This window comes from Ambystoma mexicanum, chromosome 4q (assembly GCF_040938575.1).
Source record: "Ambystoma mexicanum isolate Mex_15411 chromosome 4q, UKY_AmexF1_1, whole genome shotgun sequence".
Taxonomy (NCBI): Eukaryota; Metazoa; Chordata; class Amphibia; order Caudata; family Ambystomatidae; genus Ambystoma; species Ambystoma mexicanum.
Genome location: NC_090928.1, coordinates 417,254,212 through 417,271,883, shown reverse-complemented (window position 1 = coordinate 417,271,883; position 17,672 = coordinate 417,254,212). Strand labels below are relative to the sequence as shown.

Sequence of the window (17,672 nt, the reverse complement as noted above, 5' to 3'; positions counted from 1 at the left end):
GGTATGAGCCAGATTTAGTCTAAGTCTGAGGAAGTTGTTTCGAATGCTCTTGTCGGGGAATTTTTGGAGGTAACGTGGTAATGTGCCTACTTTTCTCTCCACTATCAGGAAGAGGTTCGGTGGGTTTAAGAGCCTAACTCCTTCAATCGTACAAATCCAATCATATATTTCGAGTTGTTTTTTTATCTTCAGAGGATTGACAATCAAAAGTTCTAATGTTGAGTTCAGCCTGAGTAAAATGTCCCCCACTTTTCTTTCCAGGGCAAGAAGTTGTTTTGATTTGGCCTTTTTGTGATGTCCCATTACATCAAAAAGGAGAGTCGAGGACCTAGCAGTGATAATATCGCGATATAGCGACAAGAGTTTCCAATCTGCTCGACAGCCTAGGGAGATCAGACCCAGTTCATATCGCAGGCTACTAAGAGGTGTACATGTAGGCAAGTTTGATACTGCTCTCCATAGCCGACCCTCAGTTTTGCTCCAATTGTAATTCCAAAGCATAGGTTTCACTTCTAAGCCGTACAGAAGGACTGGTACAGCTTTACCAATATAGAATTTGAGAAGCGGCGATAGTGAGAATTTGCAGAACTTCCCCATCAGATTCTTCATCTGGGCCATGATTTTAGAGGTCTTGCCAAAAATAATTGGTAGCATCTTACTCATAGATGGAGATGCAAAAATTTCGTAGCCCAGGTAAGTGAGCTCTTCAACTCTGGGGATTTCCGTTTCATTGAGAATCCATTTCCTGGAGGGAAGGTTTTTTCTCGGATGTTTGAATACCAGGATTCTAGATTTTGAGGGGTTAATTATAAGACCATTGAGCTTGACATAGTCACTTAGTTTGAGAAGGAGCTGTTGCAGCCCCCGGGCCGAGCCATCCAGCAAGACAATATCGTCTGCATAGGCCAGCCAGTGTATACTTCTCCCATTTATTCTAGGTGCTATCATAGAGGCCGATTCAAGGAAATTCCCCAGGTCTGCTAGAAAAAGATTGAAAAACAACGGAGCACCTAGACAGCCCTGCCGGACTCCCTTGAAAGCCTCTATAGCCTCTGATAAGTTGCCGGCGTCATCCAGTCTTACCCTGATGGTGGTATTCCTGTGAAGCTCTATGAGCATGGCCAAAAGGGGTGCTGGAATCCCCCATTTTTGCAATTTCCGCCAGAGGTGAGCCCTGTCTACCAAATCAAATGCTTTGGATAAATCTACCCATGCACCGAAAAGTGGGGAGCCATTCTTCTCATTGGAGCCTTCACTGAGAAGGTTCAGGATAAGGCCATTTGAGCCGGTAGATAGGCCTTTCCTGAAACCCGTTTGGTGCCGGGACAGAATTTCGTTGGTATCAACCCAGTGAGTGAGATCTTTCAGGAGAAGTCGCATGAACAATTTGCTATCAATGTCGAGGAGGGCGATTGGTCGATAGCTAGCAGGTTTGAGTCTGTCGCCCCCCTTAAAGAATGGAATAATAAGTGCGTTCTTCCAGGACGGGGGAAAAGAGCCAGTCTTTATGATTTCCCGAAAAAGATGGAATAGCAGCTTTGCCCACATTGTAGGGTGATTTTTTAAGACCTGATAGGTTAGACCATTCGGTCCTGCTGCCTTTGATGTGGATGCTGAAAGAATAAGGTCAAAAATGTCTTGTTGAGTGAATGATAATGACCAGGTTACTGAAGGTCCAGTGAAATCTCTCAAACCTGGATGTTCAAAGTTCTTGGTCAGATAGTCGATCCAGGATTGCTCTGGAACTAGGTTGCAGAGGGAGCTATTGTGGCCTGTCTCCAGTTGGTTTAGTGCGGCCCAAAAGCTTCTGCAGTTGTTGGCGTTAAGCAAATGGAGCATCTTTTCCCCATCTTCTTGCTGTATTTGATGTTTGTGGTTGCGAGACCAGTTTCTATAAGATTGTTTGGCTTTCCTGATTTTTTGTAAAGTTTCTCGTTGGTCTCCTCCCCCCCTTTTTTTTAGAGTACGAATAAGATGATGAAGAGACCTTTTTTGCTTGTGTATTTTCTCATCATAATGATGAAAATGTGTTTGTTTTCCTCCAGCTTTCGTCACCTGTGGTGGACAAATTGACCATACGAAGTTCCCGAAGTTTTCGGGATGAAATTCCTCAGTCCATAACGGTCCCGGAATTGCTTCTAAAAGTTGATTTAATTTTTCCCCTCCAAATTTATATTTTACCATTCTCAATTTGCCCTTGAGTCCGACTAAATCCTGCGGACATGGTAATTTAATGTCTCTCTGTAAAGCCGAGAATCGAAGTTCTAGGCTTGCGTGGTCACTGCCTCCTTCCCAATTAAGGGTTAGGGTCGGGCAGTAAGATGCGAGACCTGGTGTTACAAAAATATAATCTAATGTGGATTTCGAAGAGCCCCGGCGCCAAGTATGATTTTCTATTTCATTGTCCCCATTTTGCTTAATGATCATTTCGAGGTCCCAGGAGGACAAAAAGTCCCACCATAGTTTGCCCTTTCGGCTGTTGTTTAGGGTGATATTGTCTGCATTAAAATCACCTGCTACTATAATGTGTGCTCCCTGGAAGTTGGTCTTCGCTGCTATTAAAATGGTCTGTAGGAGTTCCAAAAAATCTTGCAGCTTTATAGTGGCTGGATTCCAGTATATATTAATGAGGACTAGAGTGACTCTTAAGTTGTCTGAGTCCAGCTCTACTTTGCAGGCCTGAATGCCTGCGACGTTATTACAGAGAGTGAAGATTTGTTGAATACTCGAGTTTTTGAGGACCATTAGAAGTCCGCCCGCCGGTCTCCCTTTAGATTTTTGTGAGGCCCCGAGACTTATAACTGTAAACCCCTCTATCTCTATGGGGTTTACTAGCCAAGTCTCCTGGAATAATAGAATATCAAATTCTTTTAGTAGTTTATTTTTTGTAGCTTTTTTTTTTAGAAAAGTAGAGCCTCTTGTGTTCCAGGAGACGAGACCGAGGCTATTTTGCTTAAAGGCTCATTTGCTCCTCGCCGAGATTCAGAAGGACCTGTGAAATAATCTCAGGTAATTTCATAATTAGATTCTCGCTTAGTTTGGGGCCAGAATTAGGGGTCCTTGAATGTTCACTCGGTGGACCGACTGGTCCTCTCAGTCTTAAAGAATCCTCTCTGTTTATATATGTACTGGTGTGGTTTCTGAATCCATCTTCCTCCTCCTGCTCAAATACCAACAGGCCTGCTCTTGCTAGTTCAATTTTGTTCCCAGTTAGTGCCTGGAAGGCTCTTCTTGAGCTGAGGCCGACCTCCACAAAAAATGTGTCATGAACAGCTGGAAATTTGACATATTCTATGTCTTCTGATGAAAAAAGAAACAACTTATAATTTTTTCTGATTTCTGCTAAAAGAACTGATCTGCAGAGGGACGTATACCCGAGTGGTCTTTCCAGTCTTAACCAAATCCTTGGAATTGAGAAGTCAGCTATTTCCTGCTCTGTCTCCCACTCTATGGGAGTGTGGTGAGGGCCATCTACCTCCTCTTCTGCTGAGCCGGTTTGTAGATAGAGCTCTAGGTTTCTTGATTTTCCCAATCCGTTCCGGCATTCTGCTTCATGGGCCAGGGACCCTGTTGGAACATTGTCATTAGTCGGTTGGAGCTCAAGGGGAGAGGCCATTGGGGTTACTACCGCAGGTTTTGGAGTGGTTTTTAGGAAGATGGGCGCCAATCTGATGTTACTTGCACTTGTTTGAAGTGCCGTGCTACTGGTCGCAATTTTTTTAGTACCCTTTTTTAAGAAAATGGGGGATATCTTAATTTTCAATTTAGGCATGGTTGTTTCTGAGTTATTAAGAGCTCTGTTCGCAGGATTCATTGGCTCAGTTTGCATGCCCGTGTTTATGGCTTGAAGCGTTATGTCGCTATGGGCTTTCCTTAATTTTACGGGAGTCACTAAGTTTCCATTTAGGCCCTTTCCTCTTTTGATGGATCTTGAGGACTTTTGGTTTTTATTCTGAGAGGGGCCGGCAACTGGAGATACATCAACTTCTGGAGCTGAGGTCTTTTCTTCATTCAGTGATAGTTTTTTAAAGAAAGCATTTGTTTCCGATTTATTTGAGGATCTCTTTTTTTGTTGTTTTGTTTTTTTTTGAGTTTTCTCAAATTGTGGATGGCGATGAGGGTCGATTGATGAAAACCTCTCTTTCTGCTTATTTTTTCTTCTTCTTTTGAGATGACGTGACGTAACCAGATCTAAATTAACTTCAATTAGAGGGGAATCTTGGACGTTTACAGCTATGTTTTTATTTGGGCTCTCCAAGATCTCTACTATAGGCTCTAGTTCAACGTTCGCTAGTCTTCGAAATTCTTCTAGGACTGAATTTGATAATGGTGTATCATCAAAGCAGTCCACAGGATCCTCTTCTGTCTGCGGATGATTCTTAATTGTGATGTCTCGAGTTTCCGTAGATAGGTTTCTTATGAGTTCTTGAGTTGTGAGATTGTTCTTAGCTTCTTCTTTCAGCAAGGAGTATATTTGGGTGAGATCCAAGCCTTGTTTTACTCCCTCCATTTGTGAATCTTTTATTGTTGGGATCAAAATCGTATTCATGATATTATTGAGTGCCGTTGTTGTTGACTCATTCTTTGATACTTCATTTGCAAGTTCTAATAAAATGCCTGCTTGTGTTTGAACCTCTGATTTTAAAAGTTCGAATACAGAGACCAGAGAGTTCAAGACAAAGCTCAGTGCTGTAAGCGTGTTCTCACTAGTTGTAGGGGGCACTTCCTGTAATTCAAGTTCATCCTGTAAAACTGCTGAAGCTGGGCCATTTTTAAACAGTAATGGTTCAGTTTGATAAACACAGTCGGTAGCCATAAGTGTTGGAGGAATGACATCACTCTCCTGAATTGTGCTGGTAGTCTGGCCAGCTATGACCCTTAAGTCTGCTAGATCGTTGGTACTTTTATTTCTTTTTCGTGCAAAGTGGTCATTAATCCTACTTTGTATTTTTTTTGTCGTTAAAGTGTACTCCAGTCCTCTTTTCCACCCTTCCTGAATAAGTGGAGGAGACACATGTACTTCAGGGACCAGATGGCAAACCGCTTGGGTAATGTTTTGGCTAGACTGCGTAGGTTGGTGAGATATTCCTGGTAGAGTAGGAGGTAAAATATCAGGAGTTGTACTGCCCTCCCCCCAAGGTATGAACCTTCTTGATCAACCATCTCTTCCAGTGGAGGTGAGCTTCGGAGTCTCATTTGCTAACTTTCTTTCTAGATTAGTGATGGTGGAGTTTAATGAGATCCCCCCGACCCAAGGAAGATGAGGAATTAAGAATTACCTGTCTTGAGCGCCTCCCCGCCTAACAGCCGCTTAACAGTCAGACTCCGGGCTTTACCCTGCGGGGCTTAACGCCGCGAGGGTACACTGAGAGTGCTTTTGTGCCCGTCTGAAGTCCCGTGAGCGATCACGTGATCGGCCCGAAGCTCCGCCTCCTCCAGGAAGCGAGCGGCCGAACAGATAGCGCGAGTTCGAGGAAACTCCCAGCGCTGGCACACAGCACACAACAAAGGCCACAGGTACAGATATTCTTTGGTTTGGACTGCTACAATGACAATGGCGATTCCTCTCGCCGCTCGGCTGCACTGAGAGTGCTTTTGTGCCCGTCTGAAGTCACGTGAGCGATCACGTGATCGGCCCGAAGCTCCGCCTCCTCCAGGAAGCGAGCGGCCGAACAGATAGCGCGAGTTCGAGGAAACTCCCAGCGCTGGCACACAGCACACAACAAAGGCCACAGGTACAGATATTCTTTGGTTTGGACTGCTACAATGACAATGGCAACCTTTCTCTATCATCATCAGCTATTACTAACTTTCTTTACAGCCCCATTCCTCATGTCTCTGCTCTGACTGTTCTTTTACAACATTCTCCTCTTTATTACTCTTCCCTCTCCAGTACCTCATTCTGGCCTTCCAGCAAATATTACCCAATCCCCTCTGCTCTTATTATAACTCTTCTCTATCCCTCCTCCTCTGCCACTCTTCCCTGATCTTTTCAACTTCCTCCTCACACCCTCTTGTCTCCTTCCCTCCCACACCCTCTTCCTTCTGCTGCTCCACCACCTTCTCGCTTTTTCTTTTCATGCTTACCCTCCTCTTTGCTTTCCTCTAACACCTCTTCGCCTCTCGAATCACCCCCTCCTTCTGGCTTTGACTCCATCTGCTGCCTCGCACTTCTAGCGTAATATGCTGGGATTATTGATATCTGTGTTGGGACTCCCACAGGACGTGCCATTACCAGACTGCAGGCACATGTATTCTACTATTAACTCAGTGCAGAGACTGGCTATTCGAATCCAGACTTGTTTCTTCAGCTGTTGCTGTGGCTGTGTGCGAAGTAGGGAACGGAGCATCATAAGGGTGGTCTGTCATATTGTCTTTCAAATCTTCATTCTTGTCACCGACACCGCAGGCCATTACCACGGCTCCTGGTAACTTGTGAACATGTCTCTCCTTGGCACCTGTGAACGCCCAGTCTCCTGGCTTGTAGAGGTGCTGGCAGTGTGCTTATCACTCAGGGTAGTCACCAGCTGGCAACTCCTTAAATTCAACCAACACTAAATACGACTGCCTCTAGGATTGCAGTGGACTTCATCCAGTTCTTTCTGCGTTTGCTCTGCCATCCCAGTTGTCACATTGTGGGCATCCTCATCGTTATGTAGGAGGGGGAGCTAGGGTTGGGTGGCATGTTGCAGGAATTGAAGTGATGAGGCCGAAAGCCTCGGGGCACGGGATTCGCTTGAATAAAACCAGTCGCACTATGTGGGCCTCCATCATTTGTTATGCTATGTGGATTCCGGTAGCTGAGCCCTGTGTGCCTGCAGTTTGACAGCCAAGGGGCTGACGTTGACGACCAAAAGGCCGGACCCGGTGAGCCCACCCACTGTGAGCACCCATTCCGGAGCTCGCTGCAAGAGCCGCCTGCGTTTTGTTTATTGTTTGGCCCCGGCGGCGGCAGTGAGCCACAGTAAAGAAGTGTTTCATCTCCCAGGCAACGGTGGTGATCCAACGTGCGCGCGTGAAGTGTGGCGCACATATAATTAAGTCCCGGGCAGCGGCTTTGAGGTGCTTGGATACAACATGCCCGCGTGAAGTGCGTTGCACAGGCTATCAAGCCCCAGGCGGCAGCAGTGATGTTCAGTGCCCTCCTCAGTGGCACCAGGCATGATGGTGCAGCATCTTTTGGGCCCAATCACCCGGTGGGCGTCTCCCCCAGGCCCACATAAGTTGCATCCAAGCTGCCAGCAGGCTAAAGGAGACTCCAGTGCTGCTGCTGATGAAGACAGCACCAGCTCTGCGTGAATCCAGCCAGTAGAGGTGAGGAGGGGAGCTCTACACTGCATGAAGGGATCAGAGGCCCCATACACAAAGGGCCCAGTGGTACAGTCATTTATGAACCTGCTCTCACCACATATAGTCTCAGGCAAAGGAGAACTACTGCACCACTGTGAAGTACCTTTAGAAATAAAGAAGAGAAAGGAAGCACAAGGGGGACAAAGAAACATAGTGAAAGAATCAAACCATGGCCACTATGTATGACAGTGAAATACCGGCCACTGGGACTGTCCACCCATCTGAGGTATTCCAGGTTGCACAAGGGGATGTCCCTCCGTGGCAACTGCCCACAGCATTTGACCTCACTGATATCAGTAACCTAGACCCGCGCAAAAATAATATACTGACCCTGGCAGTAGGGGCATCAGTACGTGACATCCTATATGAACTGGTAGATGAAGAAAAAGCCACTTTTCAGGAGATTCAAGAAGCACTTGCCACATACTTTGCCCCCCATACAAATGTGGGCTATGAGAGACACATATTCAGTACCACCATGAAGGAGAGAGGTGAAACACTGAACAATTTTGTCATGCGACTCTGCATCCGCATTAAACACTACCCATTTCACCGCTATTCGAACGAGGAAGCACTGCAGTCTCAAGTCATAGCGGGATGTGAGTCTTCTGAATTCAGGAAGAAACTGGTCCAAAAACAACGGTCCCTAGACGAGATCCTGGCCGTGGCACGGACGGACTGAGCCACCTCACAGAAAGTTGTCATCATGGGCAGGGTGAAGGTGTCCTCATCACAGAGGGACCAGGAGTCAGTAAATAAATTAATGCCAACGTCTCAAGACAACACCAAGAACACCAGCAAATCCTGTTTCCAAGGCGGATATGAGTTCTTCCTTGAGGGCACGTTCCCTGCCCGGGCTTAAAAATCTGCAGCCTGCTGAGGCAATGACCACTTTAGAGCGGTATGCAGGAACGCCCCCACACAGGCACCCTAAAGAGCTGTCCCCAGGAGAAGCAGGCGACATCTGAAACATTGCCCTGAGGACCGTAAATCAGGACACCAATACCAGAGATACTGCTCCGTTGAAGGAGAAGGCAAAGGGCAGCAGTGTCGATGGTCAGGCAGGTCCCCAGACAGAAGATCTAGCTTGAGACTGTTGAACAGAAAATCAAACAATAGTTGCCCGTTTGTGGCACATTTATGGAAAGTGCATATTTTAACATGCGTGTGCATATGAAGCAAAATCTTTTCTTACTCCAACTCCACTTTTCACTGGACTAGTAGAATTTTAGCAACCAAATAAACTAATCAAGCTTTATAAACCGAGCATTATCCTGCAGTAATGATCCCCCACCGTCGTCTGTGACTTAATTAGGCCATATAACCTTTGTCATCAATTAAAATTAAGCACATTTTATCTTTTGGCTTTATGTACATATATAGTATGGCTTGGTGGCAAATTTAGTGTTTAACCATGGGGCTTTGGCCAATAATTTCAGTCATGCCACATTAACTAATGGACAATGTTATACGTTTTTTTATACTTCACTAAACATGTTTGAAATGTCATTGCCTTGTATAACCTGTTAATGGAAACCTTCCTTTTGCATGTTGTTATAGGCAAAGTGAAGAATGCTTTCCCTTTGGCTGACCATCAGGACTTTTGGATCGATAGCAACACAAAGGTTTTGGTGCCCATGATGTCTGTGAAAGGCCGGTTTGAGTTTAAGCACGACGACGTAGAGAATGTCCTTGTCATCAAAGTTCCCCTCAGTGAGAACGACTTCCTGCTTTTGGTGCAACCCACTCATGGAAATACTTTGAAGAAGATTGAGTCTACGCTGTCTTTCAACTCATATTCTTCCTTTTTTGGAAACCTTCGGAGCAGGTACACACACACACACACACACACTCTCTCTCTCTCTCTCTCTCTCTCTCTCTCTCTCTGCCTCTCTCTCTGCCTCTCTCTCTCACTCCCTCTCTCTCTCTCTCTCACACACACACATACTGACCTTCCTTCACTCTGCCTCAAAATGTAAGTATTTTTGTTGACCCGTAGCAAATAGCTTCTGCCAAATCCAGGTGTCTCGCATGGTTGTCTTGGCATCGGACAGTGGAAAATACAAGGGAAATGCTACTGGTTGACTAGAAATAACCACAATTAAACACCATACTGTGTTCCAAAATATTACCGGATTTAACTTGTCCAACTCTGGGCTTCGAGGGCCGGAGCCCTATGGGTTATCAGGATATCTCTCATTAATATTCATGAGGAAAAGTTTGCATACATTTAGAATAATTGTATGCAAATGTGTCTCATGAATATTAATGAGGGATGTCCTGAAAACCTGACATGGAGCCGGCCCTCGAGGCCTGGAGTTGGGCAATCCTGATCCAGGGTTGTCCAACTCTGGGCCTCAAGAGCCAGATCCATGCTGGGTTTTCAGGATACCCCTCATTAATATTTATGAGATATATTTGCATACAATTATTTTAAATGTATGCACATTTTTCTTTATGAATATTAATGGGGGATATCCTGAAAACCTGCAGGATTCTGGCACTCGAGGCCCAGATTTGGACAACCCTGTTAGACATATGGTGTTGGGGACCATGATTTTATATTTCACACATGTACATAAAACCTATTCACAAATAGATTGGTGGCTTCTGGCCAAATTAGAAAGCCTATTATTAGAGAAATGTAAGATTGGAAATATCAATCCTGCTAATCACTCACCAATAACTGCACAAGTAGCTGTAATGCCTAAGAAGCATAGGCCACACACCTGGAATCTGGGCACATATATATGGCAGGACCTTCTGTGTGGAGCAGCGAATGAGTTAAGTATTACAAATTCTTCAAGGAATAATGACCATGCTGATTTCTCAAGAGATGGATTCTCTTAAAACAGTTGTCAGGTGCACATTATCTCCCTAGCTTCTAATGTAAGTATGTGTACTTTGGTGAACGATAGGAAGAGCTGAAAAAACGTGAGGCCCAAGAAAAATCCCATCTATTGAGAAGAATTATGAAATACCTTTCGGTCACCAGAGGCCAGTAGAATGTTCTTTGGAGTTGGAAGGGCAGAGTTCCTTTATGGAAAAGGCACCAACAATACTATATGCATGGCAATAAGCCTTACTGATAATTGGCATTTGAACTGAAAGCTTTGCAGGAAACAGCCACTACACATTCCATTGTTAATTCTTCATGCACATATATTTATGAGGAAAAGGTTTAATTGGAATCATGTCAATATTTTCATCCGACCATTTGTAGTGCAGAGAACATCTCTGATGACAAACACGGCACTTACCTGGAGGTACCTAGCTAAGCTTTCGCAGGAAGAAAGATCCTATAAATTATAAAGAACTTGAAGCCACATAAAGCGCTGTACCCTCATGGCTTCTCTGTAGATTTTTACTAAGCGTCCTCCGGTTTTTGGAACATACACTTACTAGGGTCTTTAAGTCCTTTCTGCAACCTGGAAGAGGTGTTACCAGGTGTGAGGCGATAGTGTCATTCCTCCCAAAACCAGGTAATGGTATTGTGCCTCGTACAAGCCCATTGCCCTTTTGAGTCTGGATATTTAGATCTTCACAGGCATCTTAGCCTCCAGATTAAAGGGCTTTTGTCCCACCCTAGTAAAGCAGGATGGGGTTATTGCTGGGTTTATTGCTGGGCAACCGATATCAGATAAGATTCAGCAAGTACTTCATTTGGTTCATGAAGCTTGGCGTAGGAAACACCTGATGATCCGTTATCTTCAGATGCGGAAAAGTCGTTTAAACCGGTGGATTGGGTTTTCTTGTGCCTAACCAGATAAAATGGGTCGGGGTACAAATTTTATTAGGTGGGATCTGGCCACCTGCCAACCTCCAATTGCTATTATTCAAATAATGGGGGTCTTTTAGAAAGGGTGCATTTATCAAGCAGGGAGAAGGGGTGGGGTCCTGGTGTCCACCTTATTGTTTGTCTGAACCATGGTATCTTTTGCAGCCTCCATTAGGAATAATCCTATATGCAGGGCATGCAGTTGGGGACAACGAAATACAAATTGAACATTTCCACTGACAATGTCCTGGCTAGATGAAGGCACCCCTCAAATTTCTCATAGAAGAGTTGAATAAATAAAGCACTGTCTCTGGTTTTAAATCAACATTGACACTTTTGAGAGTCTGAATATTGGTGTTCTCACTGAAGGTTGTAGGAAGTTAAGAATGTGCTGATTTATGCTGGGATACAATGTTGATCAAGTATTTGGGTGTACACATCACTTGGTCATTGAACATTAAGCTGCCTGTATTTGCGTTTTGTATTTTGTATTTATTTTGATTATTTGAGGAATAAAGATTAACCCCATTTTACAAAATTTTAAATAGTTTATGGCGAGGTGGTAATTACAAGCCATTTTATAGGTAGGTAGAATTGCAGTTCCAAACATGGCGGTGCACCCAAGGCTTTTATGTTTGTTCCGACTCACTGGCCGATTCATGGAATTAAAGTGCGCCGAAAATTTCGGCGCAAGCATGCGAAAACGTGAGATTCGCAGTGAAGGAGCGAAAATCGCAGTGCAAGTGCAAATATCGCAGGGAAACCAGCGCACATCTATTCATGGAAGTCTGTGTGCGAGTAAAATCAGGGATGTGTGCTGAAAAAGTGCGTGGCGCACGCCGGCGCACAGGTCATCTAACGGCGTACGCTAAGGCCACAGTGAAAGCGCACATAGCGCGGCGCACATAACAAAAGTAGGCGTAACACGGGGCGTAACACTCGGAATGGGGAACATCTCGTGAAAATGTGGGCGTCACGGGGGAAGTATAGGAGGCAAGTGTGCGGAACGCCCACACGCTCGCCTACAACACGTATTCATGGAATCGAATAGGGCAAACCAGCGCACGGGCAAAGACGCGCACTGACCCAACCCCGTCCGCCACACGAAGGCAGGCGGTAGCATCCCTGCGCTACAAAAAAATGTGCGCCAAAATGTGCGCTAACAAAAAGCACGAATATACAGCTCTGATGAATGTCCCATACTGTGGCCACCTAGGACAAATGACGTGCAAAGGCGTACGCGACAAACAGCGACACCCGCTGTGTGAAAAATTAGCTTGTGCGTGTATTTCGTGTGTGCGCGGGAAGTTTTACACGCGATCGGGCAAGGGGGAGCGGAGTACGTGTATTCCAGGGGTTCGCGGGAAGTTTCAAATGTGATAGGCCCTGTGAGAGTGGGGTGCGTGTATTTCTGGGTTTCGCGTGAAGTTGCACACGCAATTGGCCTGGGTATGTGTGAATCTCGGGTTCACGGGAAGTCTCACACACGATAGGCCCTGTGCGAGTGGGGTGCGTGTATTCCTGGGGTTCGCGTGAAGTTTCACACGCAATTGGGCTGGGTACGTGTAAATCTGGGGTGTGCGGGAAGTTTCCCACGCGATTGGCCTTGGTCGAGCGGGGTACGTGTATTTCGGGGGTGCGCGGGAATTATCACACGTAACAGGCCCTGTGCGAGTGGGGTACATGTATATCTGGGGTGCAGGGGAGTCCTACATGTGAATTGGCAGTGTGGGTCCTCCCAGGTGTTCCCTCTACACCCTCCACGGCCCCTGCAGGCAGCCCACACCACAGGGGACTTCATGTCCCGCAGGCAGCCCATCCACCATGGGCATGCCCCCCAGGCAAGCCACATGTCAGCTTGCACTACTGATCACCAACGCATGACCCCCTCGACCCCCACCCCCCAGCAGTGCAGGGCACCTGCCAGCAGGCCCCCACTCATGTCCCCTTGCACCCCCACACCCCCAGCAGTGCAGGGCACCTGCCAGCAGGCCCCACTCATGTCCCACTCATGTCCCCTTGCACACCCACCCCCCAGCAGTGCGGGGCACCTGCCAGCAGGCCCCCACTCATGTCCCCTTGCACACCCACCCCCTAGCAGTGCGGGGCACCTGCCAGCAGGCCCCCACTCATGTCCCCTTGCACACCCACCCCCCAGCAGTGCGGGGCACCTGCCAGCAGGCCCCCACTCATGTCCCCTTGCACCCCCACCCCCCAGCAGTGCGGGGCACCTGCCAGCAGACCCCCACTCATGTCCCCTTGCACACCCACCCCCCAGCAGTGTGGGGCACCTGCCAGCAGACCCCCACTCATGTCCCCTTGCACACCCACCCCCCAGAAGTGTGGGGCACCTGCCAGTAGGCCCCCACTCATTTCCCCTTGCACACCCACCCCCCAGCAGTGCGGGGCACCTGCCAGCAGGCCCACACTCATGTCCCACTCATGTCCCCTTGTACCCCCACCCCCCAGCAGTGCAGGGCACCTGCAAGCAGGCCCCCACTCATGTCCCACTCAAGTCTCCTTGGACCCCCACACCCCCAGCAGTGCAGGGCACCTGCCAGCAGGCCCCCACTCATGTCCCCTTGCACACCCACCGCCAGCAGTGCGGGTCACCTGCCAGCATGCCCCCACTCATATCCCCTTGCACACCCACCCCCCAAGCAGTGCGGGGCAACTGCCAGCAGGCCCCCACTCATGTTCCCTTGCACCCCCACCCCCCAGCAGTGCAGGGCACCTGCCAGCAGGCCCCCACTCATGTCCCACTCATGTCCCCTTGCACCCCCACCCCCCAGCAGTGCAGGGCACCTGCCAGCAGGACCCCACTCATGTCCCCCTGCACCCCACCCCCCAGCAGTGCAGGGAACCTGTCAGCAGGCCCCCACTCATGTCCCCTTGCACCCCCACCTCCCAGCAATGCGGGGCACCTGCCAGCAGGCCCCCACTCATGTCCCCTTGCACACCCACCCCCCAGCAGTGCGGGGCACCTGCCAGCAGGCCCCCACTCATGTCCCCTTGCACACCCACCCCCCAGCAGTGCGGGGCACCTGCCAGCAGGCCCCCACTCATGTCCCCTTGCACACCCACCCCCCAGCAGTGCGGGGCACCTGCCAGCAGGCCCCCACTCATGTCCCCTTGCACACCCACCCCCCAGCAGTGCGGGGCAACTGCCAGCAGGCCCCCACTCATGTCCCCTTGCACACCCACCCCCCAGCAGTGCGGGGCAACTGCCAGCAGGCCCCCACTCATGTCCCCTTGCACCCCCACCCCCCAGCAGTGCGGGGCACCTGCCAGCAGTCCCCTTGCACCCCCACCCCCCAGCAGTGCGGGGCACCTGCCAGCAGACCCCCACTCATGTCCCCTTGCACACCCACCCCCCAGCAGTGTGGGGCATCTGCCAGTAGGCCCCCACTCATGTCCCCTTGCACCCCCACCCCTAGCAGTGCGGGGCACCTGCCAGCAGGCCCCCACTCATGTCCCCTTGCACCCCCACCCCCTAGCAGTGCGGGGCACCTGCCAGCAGGCCCCCACTCATGTCGCTTTGCACACCCACCCCCCAGCAGTGCAGGGCAACTGCCAGCAGGCCCCCACTCATGTCCTCTTGCACCCCGAGCCTCCAAGCAGTGCAGGGCACCTGCCAGCAGGCCCCCACTCATGTCCCCTTGCACCCCCACACCCCAGCAGTGCGGGGCACCTGCCAGCAGGCCCCCACTCATGTCCCCTTGCACACCCACCCCCCAGCAGTGCGGGGCACCTGCCAGCAGGCCCCCACTCATGTCCCCTTGCACACCCACCCCCCAGCAGTGCGGGACACCTGCCAGCAGGCCCCCACTCATGTCCCCTTGCACACCCACCCCCCAGCAGTGAAATGGCGATCCCACGACACAAACCAAAAGTCAACTATGTACATCAACACATGTCCGCCACACAAAGGCAGGCGGTAGCGTCCCTGCACATTAAAAAAATGTGCGCTAACAAAAAGCCGTATACACAGCTCCGATGAATGTCCCATACTGTGGCCCTCTAGGACAAATGACGTGCAAAGGGGTAGGCAACAAACACGGACATCCGCTGTGTCAAAAATAGCATGTATTTCAGGGGTGCACGGGAAGTTTCACACGTGATTGTGCCTGGGCGAGCAGGGTACGTGTAATTCAGGGGCTCGCGGGAAGTTTTACACGCGATTGTGCTTGGTCGAGCGGGGTACGTGTACTTCAGGGGCTCGCGGGAAGTTTTACACGCGATTGGGCCTGGGCGAGCGGGGTACGTGTACTTCAGGGGCTCACGGGAAGTTTTACACGCGATTGGGCCTGGGCAAGCGGGGTACGTGTACTTCCGGGACTCGTGGGAAGTCTTACATGCGATTGGGCCTGGGCGAGTGGGGTACGTGTACTTAAGGGGCTCGCGGGAAGTTTTACACGCAATTGGGCCTAGGCGAGCGGGGTACGTGTACTTCCGGGGCTCGCGGGAAGTCTTACACGCGATTGGGCTTGGGCGAGCGGGGTACGTGTATTACTGTGGTGGGCGTGGAAGTACAGGAGGCAAATGCGCGGAACGCCCACACGCACACGCCAAAAAAGACGTGCTAATCCGGAAACACGTACGCAAGCAGGAAGCAGGCGTACGTCGACCCGTGCAGCATAAAAGTGCACGCAAACAACAAACAAGCTCAGACGCCAGGATGAATATACTGTTCCTAGCAGCAGTGGCCATGGGATACCGCAGGAGGAGGAGGAGGATAGTCAGAGCCAGCATTTTTACACCCATAACCAGCATTTTTGGGATGCCTGATGACCACGTTTATGGGAGGTACAGGTTTCCACCTCACATAATACTCAACCTGGTCAGTGAGTGGGAGGATGACCTCACATCACCCACCCTCTGCTCCCAAGCACTCAGCCCCCTGGAGAAGGTCCTTAATGTACTGCACTTCTTGGCCACTGGATCATTTCAGCGGACAAGTGCCATAGTGGGGGGGGGTGTCAGAGGCCACGCAGTCACACTGCCTACACCAGGTCTTGGCCATCATGACTGCACGCCCATCAGTACGCAGGCACATATACCTGCCCAGAACACCTGCAGAAAGGCAGGCTGTCGTCCAGGATTTTTACGGGGTGGCACACTTCCCCAAAGTGCTAGGTGCTATTGACTGCACCCATGTGGCTCTACGTCCCCCCAGGGCATCTGAGCACATCTATAGAAACCGCAAGCACTGGCATTCCATCAATGTCCAGGTAGTATGTGATGCCAAGGGAATCATCACCTCAGTATATTCCAACTATCCAGGGTCCACCCACGACAGTTTCATTTACAGAATGTCAACCCTAAACCGGGACCTAGAAGCTGGTCGGCATGGCGATACATGGCTGATTGGTGAGTATAAATGCCACAGCACATGCATGCATGTCAGATACTGAGAAATGTCAAAACCCCACTAATGATACCCATCACCACCGCCCCAGGGGACAGTGCCTACCCTCTGAGCACCCACATGATGACGCCAATTCGGAACCCCACCATGCCACCCGAGGTAAGATACAACACAGCCCATATTGCAACCCGGGGCATAGTGGAGCGCACATTCGGAGTGCTCAAGTCACGCTTTCGCTCCCTTGACCGTTCTGGCGGGCTGCTGTTATACGCTCCCCCAGTAGTCTGCAGGATCATAGTGGCAGCATGTGTCCTGCACAATGTTGCAACATGCCAGGGCCTGCCCGTGGACATGGTGGTGCCCCCACATCCCCAACCACATGCACGCCCGCTGCGCATGGGAGGGTAAAGGGCATGGGGTGAGGCATCCCGTACGCAGCTGGTGGCTAATTACTTCACCTAAAATCACACCCCTGTGGAGTGCACACAGCCCTGGCACATACCAGCTGACTATCAATGATGATGAGTCAAGTGACAGTCAACTGTCACAACCATACCAGCCTGAGATTGTTCACCTGGTAGTGTTCCATTGTGTGCATCCCTACCTACACAAACACCACCAATGCTGTGTCTTCAAAAGACACACTTCTATGCTGTTAAAATCATTACCCCCTTGCAAGATACAACATGACAACAGTGCCATGTCACCCAACACCTCCCCAGCACCGCCACCCAACACACCATGGCATGTCATGCTATGTGAGAGCAAACAAAGGAATCCCCAAATCATGACACAAGTGTCACAAAGTACAGTGTCCTGAATGGAAAATGGCCACACACAATATGCTCCCATTAATGTAGAACTGACAACACACATGACCAAAGACTTAGCACAATACAATGCAGCTAGCCACCCCAAACATAGCATTCACATGACACTACTAAGTTAAAGGATACGTAGTCTTACAACCTGGTGATGCTAGCACATCGACCACTTCCAACTGTACAGTGTTGGTGCCACGCAAATCTGGAAGTACACTGCTTACAACATGAACTCCATCTCCAAAGTAGACGGCCTTGTGAAGACATGAGGAATGAACCTGCAAATTAGGAGGGAGACATGGATGGACAAGCACACATCAATACACCATGCAGTGTACAATACTACAACAATATG

General features: G+C 49.4%; 1 protein-coding gene across 2 annotated transcripts in view; it reads left to right on the top strand.

Moving 5' to 3' along the window:
- AGT (angiotensinogen) overlaps positions 1 to 17,672 on the top strand; it is a 290,330-nt gene that overhangs the window by 154,780 nt on the left and 117,878 nt on the right. For both annotated transcript variants that reach the window (XM_069607999.1, XM_069608000.1), the window contains exon 3: positions 8,911 to 9,178. In XM_069607999.1, coding sequence (XP_069464100.1) covers positions 8,911 to 9,178 — 268 coding nt within the window. The remainder of the gene's footprint in view (positions 1 to 8,910; positions 9,179 to 17,672) is intronic.